The sequence below is a fragment of the Mya arenaria genome, chromosome 4, assembly GCF_026914265.1.
Source record: "Mya arenaria isolate MELC-2E11 chromosome 4, ASM2691426v1".
Classification (NCBI taxonomy): Eukaryota; Metazoa; Mollusca; class Bivalvia; order Myida; family Myidae; genus Mya; species Mya arenaria.
Window position 1 is genome coordinate 20,677,448 of NC_069125.1, and position 8,744 is coordinate 20,686,191.

Genomic DNA, 8,744 nt, shown 5'->3' on the forward strand with positions numbered 1-8,744 from the left:
ACCAGTGAAAGCCCGAATTGAGGGTAACGCATCGGCATGGTAAGTAATTAAACCAGTGAAAGTCCGAATTGAAAGTAACGCATCGGCATGGTAAGTAATTAAACCAGTGAAAGTCCGAATTGAGGGTAACGCATCGGCATGGTAAGTAATTAAACCAGTGAAAGTCCGAATTGAGAGTAACGCATCGGCATGGTAAGTAATTAAACCATTGGAAGTCCGAATGGAGAGTAACGCATCGGCATGTTAAGTAATTAAACCAGTGAAAGTTCGAATTGAGGGTAACGCATCGGCATGGTAAGTAATTAAACCAGTGAAAGACCGAATTGAGGGTAACGCATCGGCATGGTAAGTAGTTAAACCAGTGAAAGCCCGTACTGAAAGTAACGCATCGGCATGGTAAGTAATTAAACCAGTGAAAGCCCGTACTGAAAGTAACGCATCGGCATGGTAAGTAGTTAAACCAGTAGAAGCCCGTACTGAACGTAACGCATCGGCATGGTTAGTAATTAAACCAGTGAAAGCCCGAATTGAGGGTAACGCATCGGCATGGTAAGTAATTAAACCAGTGACGGCCCGAATTAAGGGTAACGCATCGGCATGGTAAGTAGTTAAACCAGTGAAAGCCCGTACTGAAAGTAACGCATCGGCATGGTAAGTAGTTAAACCAGTAGAAGCCCGTACTGAACGTAACGCATCGGCATGGTAAGTAGTTAAACCAGTGAAAGCCCGTGCTGAAAGTAACGCATCGGCATGGTAAGTAATTAAACCAGTGAAAGACCGAATTGAGGGTAACGCATCGGCATGGTAAGTAATTAAACCAGTAGAAGCCCGTACTGAAAGTAACGCATCGGCATGGTAAGTAATTAAACCAGTGAAAGCCCGTACTGAAAGTAACGCATCGGCATGGTAAGTAATTCAACCAGTGAAAGTCCGAATTGAGGGTAACGCATCGGCATGGTAAGTAATTAAACCAGTGAAAGTCCGAATTGAGGGTAACGCATCGGCATGGTAAGTAGTTAAACCAGTGAAAGCCCGAATTGAGGGTAACGCATCGGCATGTAAGTAATTAAACCATTGGAAGTCCGAATGGAGAGTAATGCATCGGCATGGTAAGTAATTAAACCAGTGAAAGTCCGAATTGAGGGTAACGCATCGGCATGGTAAGTAATTAAACCAGTGAAAGTCCGAATTGAGGGTAACGCATCGGCATGGTAAGTAATTAAACCAGTGAAAGTCCGAATTGAGAGTAACGCATCGGCATGGTAAGTAATTAAACCAGTGAAAGTCCGAATTGAGAGTAACGCATCGGCATGGTAAGTAATTAAACCAGTGAAAGTCCGAATTGAGAGTAACGCATCGGCATGGTAAGTAATTAAACCAGTGAAAGTCCGAATTGAGGGTAACGCATCGGCATGGTAAGTAATTCAACCAGTGAAAGCCCGTACTGAAAGTAACGCATCGGCATGGATAGTAATTAAACCAGTGAAAGCCCGAATTGAGGGTAACGCATCGGCCCGTACTGAGGGTAACGCATTGGGATGGTAAGTTATACCAGTGAAAGCCCGTACTGAGGGTAACGCATCAGCATGGTAAGTTATACCAGTGTAGCCCGTACTGAGGGTAACGCATCAGCATGGTAAGTTATACCAGTGTAGCCCGTACTGAGGGTAACGCATTGGGATGGTCAGTGATACCAGTGCAAGCCCGTACTGAGGGTAACTCATTAGGATGGTAAGTTATACCAGTGCAAGCCCGTACTGAGGGTAACGCATTGGGATGGTAAGTTATACCAGTGCAAGCCCGTACTGAGGGTAACGCATTGGCATGGTAAGTTATACCAGTGAAAGCCCGTACTGAGGGTAACGCATTAGTAATCACGATGGAGCAACTACAACGGTTGAAGCCTCGACACTATCAGTAAACAGGCTGTAGAACTTACACCAGTGAACGCCTCTGAACTATCACCAAAAAGGCTGAAGAAAATACAACAGTTCACGACTCGACACTGCCAGTTAACAGGCTGGAGGAACTACTTTAATGAAAGCCTCGGCACAGTCTGTAAACACGATTGAGTAACTACAATAGTGAAAGCCAAGGCACAGCCAGGCACTACAACAGTGAAAGCCTTGGCACAGCCAGTTAACACGTTTGAGGAACTACAACCGCGAAAAACTAAGTATATATTGTGCCGTGGCTTTTTACTATTAACCGTTATTTGGCATCAATGGGGAAATAGCTATTTAAGTCCAAACCATGTCCTTTTCACGATTGTATTTTTTTTTGTTCTTTCCTTAACAAATACTTGATGCAATAACACAGTATGTGCAGTCCAAAATATTTTAAATATGTTAAACATTTGAAGAAACTACAACTACGAATGCCCGCCTGTTCACTTGAAGAAAATTAGTCAGGAAGTAAGCTTTAAATCAAGCTAGAGTAAAAAGGTAGTTAAACCCAGAATATTTAACTGACATTAATGTATAAATTAATAACTGACTGACAAGATATTCAGAAAACATACGTATGCACATTTATGCATAGGCAAACGTTGAATGTCACTTTAGACCAACCAAGATAAAAGAAGGAACTTTACAAGCATAACAGTTGCCCAAATAACAAATTAAGGATGCAATAACGCAAGATGTAAAAGTAACAAGGCAAGATGTACAAGTCAGAAAGCAAGATGTATTTTTTGCTTCAAAACTCTTCCATACCAGTGAATGCCATATTTGTCTGTCTTGTCAATGTTTAAAATTCTCCCTGATATATGTTTGTTATACATATGTATATAATATTTATGATGATAGTTTGTAACACGACAATGCACCCAATGCAAGTTTGGTCAACTACCAAGTGACGTCACCGTCTGCAACGAGCCAAACGACGACATTCATACGATATGTGTTTATCAATGCATAGTTCTCTTCTGTTTTATTTATTATTCTGCGAAATTGTGAAGATTGTTTTCAACTAAAATCTCGAAAACGTGCAAAGTTTTGGATTATATTAAACGTACAAAAATGGATGGAGGACAACAGATACCCGAAGCAATGCTACAACATGCTGAAATCTTTAGATGAGGCGGATAGAACCACTTGGGCAGCATATTTATTATATGTACTATATCACCATACCATTAAATTGATATTCCACATTGAATAAACATTGGAACTATATCGCTTTACAATTTATATTGGTACTTACATATTACTGTTTGCTGTAAAATTTCATTTGACCTATTCTTGTACTATATTGCTATACAATTTATTTTGTAATTTTCATTTTGGGCTGGAGGCCTTTCACTGCAATAAAGCTATGTAATGTCATAAAAGAGCGGGTGCATGAAGGAAATATATGCAGGAGTTCTGAATTTTATATTACTAGTATACAAACAACTTGAGTATGTGTGTGAGTATTATTTTTTTGTATTGTAATTTATTTAATGCGATTTATTGAATGGAAGTCGAATAGGTAAGCTGTACTAGACGTATCTTTACGTTATTTACCATATGAAAAACATCAACACTAGAAATGGATACAACACACAAGCCAACGGCCAAACAAAATAAATTTGCGAGTCAAATAAACGGCGCCAAATCATACATTGATTAATCAAGTCACGTGTGTGCCCAAGCAAAGCGAATTGTAGGATAATGAAGTACCATTTTGCCTTGTCTTGGCAAACATGTTAAGCGTTCTAGGGACATTTGTTCAATCAAATAAAACATGGTCAATAGTTTCTGCGAGTTCTTGAAACAACCATGCTTGTACGTTCTCCGTCAAACTATTTCATAAGGGAAAACAATCGAATGAAAATGTTGCTTAAATATCATTGTGACTACTTGAAGTTGAAAGGTTCCATATCATATCAATGTTACCTCTAGAAGGTATAATGTTCTTTAAATACAAATGTTTATACGAGAAGGGGAAATTTTCTTAACTTTCAATGTTACTACAAGGAGGGAAATGTTCCTTTAATAGAAATGGCACCACAAGGCGAAATGTTCCTTTAATATCATTGTTACTGCTATACGGGGGAAATAGGGGTTATGTCTTTCTTGCTTATGATTTTACTCCATCTTATTTTTTTTGACAAAGATTACAGTTTGAATGATGGATGCGCATTTCGATCCGGTTTACTTACATAGTGAAACAACAAATGGCAATATATACTTTAATATGTAATCTTGAATTTCCTCTTATGAGACCCATCCTATGGTCATTAAATGGTCTCTGCTCTCGACAATTTCTATAGTTCAAAATCAATTATCTTTATAAGTTTGAAGTCCTTACTACCTTTTTTTGAACCGCACTTTTAATAAAAGGTATGGCGTGTCGCATGTGTTTAGCATATCTAGTGAGGATCATATGTCTGTATTCTAGTTATGTATTATTTCCTGTGATCATGACTATATTATTACTTGGCATGATCGCATTCCGGACACTGATCCTTTTTACACCGCCATATGTAACAATAAAGCATGGTTTCCTTTTCCTGTTACATTATCAGAATCACCCTTGAAATTCGCTCTCTTTTCTCAACTACCTCAACTCTTGTTCTCAGTTTTATGGCTGGTAGTTGTTACGTGAGTTCTAGTCTTTAAGATTAGAATTTAAAGGTTAGTACATGTTTTGCTATGTACTTGAAAAAGATTATGATTTAACATTTAGTGATTTAGTTAGATTGTTATGATAGCCATAAGCTCATGGGAGTCATGTATGAGTTTGTTCCCTGGAAGCAACTCGTGCCGATGAACGCCCTGAATGATGAGCGAATTTGTTTGTGTTTAATGATTAGCGATATTAAGACAACAACCAAGTATAGGAATTCAAACAAAGTTTGGAACAACTATAGTATAGTGTTTATTATTGATAAAATGAGACCAAAATCTTTAATGTTTTTAATAATTGTTGGCATATCTGTACTTGTGCTAAAGCTCTTGGTTGCTGAGACACGGGAGACGAGTAGAGTGTACGAAGTCTTTATTCTACCACTGATGTCTGCTCTGTGGCTACCATTTTATGAATAATTAAACGGAAATATTGTAAATGTATGTTAGCGGATTAGCGGGTAGGATTTGGATCAGAATCCGAAACATAAACAAAGCCTCTGGAGAGATAAACCATATATTGCTCAAATAAAAGAATTTGCTGCCATTTTATGAGATGTTTTGAATAAACTGTTTGACCATTTCACCGTTGGTTTTATCATACTGGGATGATTCAAAGAAAACTTTAATTACCACATGTTTATCTTTGTAATTTCGATTCGACGTAAATAAATTCCTCTTCTGGAGATACTTGTTTTTCGTAGTGCAATATTTGGATTTGTTTGTACACGATTATAAAATATAAATCCAGAAGTGAATATTACTTTTCTTTATGCGATTTATAATTACCAGCTAACGAGTGTTTTATCGTATGGAGATTTTTGTCACGGTACAATTTCCCCGAGGCCTTGTATTCTCTCAGATCTTGTATTAAGGCTAAACCTGCTTCGAACCGTGAATGTTGTACAATGATTTCAAATAGATATAAGAAAAACAACATCAAAAAAGAAATCATGCTCTTAATCACGATTTTCTGTACAGTTACTTTGGTAAAAAATATTCCACTTAATTAGTCTCATTATTCTTTTCCCTCGAACTTTTCACTTTAATATCAAATTGTCTTTTAAAGTGTTCGACCTCAATATAAAGTTTTGTCGATTAGAATCTTAATAACTCTCAATAACGCTCACAGTTAAGTTAAAACCTGCAAGGTTTGATTTATAAATCATAACATTATTAAACCCCTTTTGCAATATAATAGTTCCTAGTTTTAGAAATAAATAGTTTATTTAAATTTTAAAAACCGCAAATAATTTAGAATGACATGTACAGATTCAGAAATAACATCCTCGAGTTTCTTACAGTCTGTGTTATTTCCTTTTAGTGATCTGACATCGTGTAAAGTAAGCAAATGTCTACAAGCCAGCATATTTACTATAAACTAACTTATCACAACGAAAATCGAACCATTTCTGCTATATTTTAAACTTAAAGGATGCGATTGATTTGTCCTTTCAATCGCATGGCTAGATCGGGGTTTTTTCAGAGTTTTCAATATGATTTGTATTTTTGCATGATCAGGTCATTACCTTTTTGTTTCATTTCCATTTATTGAAAATCAGTTCTTCCACTGAAATTGCCAACTCATGCTTGTTATGAAAGAACTTTTTAAAATGTTTGGATTAAAAAGAAGTTTTTCATTTCATAATCTTTAAAAGTTACCAAAATAGTTCAAACTCAAATACAAATGCATAACAGTGATACTAATCGAGGTATAGTTTAAGTTTTAGAGTAGTGTATATTTAATATTCACATTAACGAAATAGCATTCACTATGCTTGGCGTTCTTAACTGCTCCGAGCATATTTCAAAACTTTGATCTTTGTCAAAGATCTATTTATTTCGCAGGTAATTCGAGTTTACAGAAAATAAAGGCGGCGTATATTATAATTTTAAGTACTTTGAACACGAATTTTGATTTATTTTTTATAAATGTGTACAACAGCAGTACCTTCCATAACATATTTCCTGTATAAGTGGTATTGCAACATTGTATGTAAAGTCTAAATACAGTTTTATAATACTTTCGATTTGTCTTTCTTTGGTGATGCTTTCATTTAATTGTATTACAAAAACAACATTAGATTGCCTCTTAAACTTGTTTTATGCCATACTGATAAGATGATAGCCACTTTATTAGAAATAGCGTTACTTTCTTTTATTTTAAAGAAAATCATCTTAAATAATCATCTCTATCAGGAAACATGTAACAAATTGTATTCCCATCGATATTATCAACACCGTCCTGTAACGCACAATGCAAGACCTCTTTTTGACTCTCATTGAATTTAGATTGCTATACTTTTTTAGTCTTAGCTCTTCAAGAAATATTTATTTTCTCTTTTAAGAGTTTTATTTAGAATTAAAATTCTTCTAAGAATGCATGTAGTGGAATTAATATTAATTGTAATTGAAACTAAAAGAATAAAAAACAAAGGCTCGAAAGACTATAAGAATCTTATTGAATTGCCTTCTTATTCCTGAACGTTTGTAATTTTTAGCTATGGAAAATAAGTATTTAACAATGTTTCAAAAATATGTACTCGACTTCTTCATCGCTTAACTCTCATTCGTAAAAACGGCAACTATGGAACTTACATTTTTTTACTCAATAACGAAACGAAATGCATCCGATAGAAAATTGTATTGTTCATGTGGCCGACAACTCCATTTTCAACATAATTGAAACAAAAAAGCTTTGTTTTTCCGCGTCCCTTTGACTGAAAAAGCATCCAACTAGTATTTCAATTAGCCAAGCGTGAGTGTTTAATATATTTTCTAAAACTAAACAAATCTGTTTGTTCTCACTACTACCTTCAAGTCATAATTATATAGCATATGTTCAGTCGTAATATATAGCATATGTTCAGTCGTAATTATATAGCATATGCTCAAAAAGAGCAAACACATTGTTACTGAATTGGTGATACAGGTAGCATTTCCTACAGCCATTCAAGAAGTTTTTGTTTGTGATCTGATTAAACAGTCGTATTTAGTATAAGTGTAGAAACATATTTGCGAAGACAATATCTATGTAGTACTTACCAGACACTGTATATAAACTGAGCAACACAACTGCTACCGGAAATCTATAGTTCATTTTTATAAGCTGTCTCTTTTGTTTTCAATTTAAACAGTTAAAGGTATCCCTGATAAAAATGATTTAAAGAACAGTAACTGTTCTTTCCAAAAGATGCACGAATGAAAACTAAGCCAAATTTTGAAGTTCTGTTCCGAAAAATGAAAAATGATCTTGAGCTTGTGCCGTTTGTTTCGTTTCTCCGATCACCAATGGAGCTGCAGTGGTTTTAATCACGGTGTGTGACGTAGAAAGTCAGGGATTTTTTCCTGCGTGGTAACGCCTCGTTTTCGTTCGTCCTCCGCCGTCCGCGCCTACACCGGAAATGACATAGAACGGATGAACTGCGCAAAATCCCCGAAAACTCTTCGTGTAATGCCAATTGAATTGGAAAATTGATGTCAATTTGAAATAATTATTTCGGCGGGCATTTAAATACAAAAATAAAAGTAATTACAGAAAGTGGCAATTAACGTAAGCTCCACCTTGCGAGAAAGCTATCAATCAATTGGAAGCCCAGCGTGCGGTGGCCTCTGATTGACAGTTGTGGAGAATGGAATCGGAAATAACCCTGCGAGTCGAATCAACAAATAGTTATTGGTAATATGCCATTTAGTTGCCTTTGATTTTCTGACGATAAAGAAGCAATAATTGAGTCGCATGTGAACTGACGAATCGTTTATTTTAACTGTTGAATTGTGTAGTTTAGAAATAACAGTCTCTGGTGATATCTTATACAATACATGGTTTTCTCCTGTTGGCGTTTTTTGTCCACCCAGATATGATCTTTTGGAAAAACTACATGTGTATATATATTAATTTATTACACTTTTATGGCATTGAATAAATGCCCTTTTTTCATTCAATCAACGTTTTTGTTTTTCCCTTCGTCTATACAAGTTCACCTTAGACTGGTTTCGGTTTACCTAACCTTGGTCAATAATAATAAATACAGTACATGATTTAACACCGAATTAAACACTGAAAAATCGCGCCCGATCGTTCGTACTGCATGAATGAACGAAGCATTCGAATCCTTGGGAAGAAAAAAGTAT

At 35.8% G+C, this 8,744-nt stretch overlaps 1 protein-coding gene across 1 annotated transcript in view; it reads right to left on the reverse strand.

The window, feature by feature from the left end:
• LOC128230166 (myomodulin neuropeptides 2-like) overlaps nucleotides 1–8,029 on the reverse strand; it is a 34,906-nt gene extending 26,877 nt beyond the window's left edge. The window contains exon 1 of the mRNA XM_052942218.1: nucleotides 7,656–8,029. Coding sequence (XP_052798178.1) covers nucleotides 7,656–7,710 — 55 coding nt within the window. The 5' untranslated portion in view covers nucleotides 7,711–8,029. The remainder of the gene's footprint in view (nucleotides 1–7,655) is intronic.
• Nucleotides 8,030–8,744: the final 715 nt, after the last annotated feature.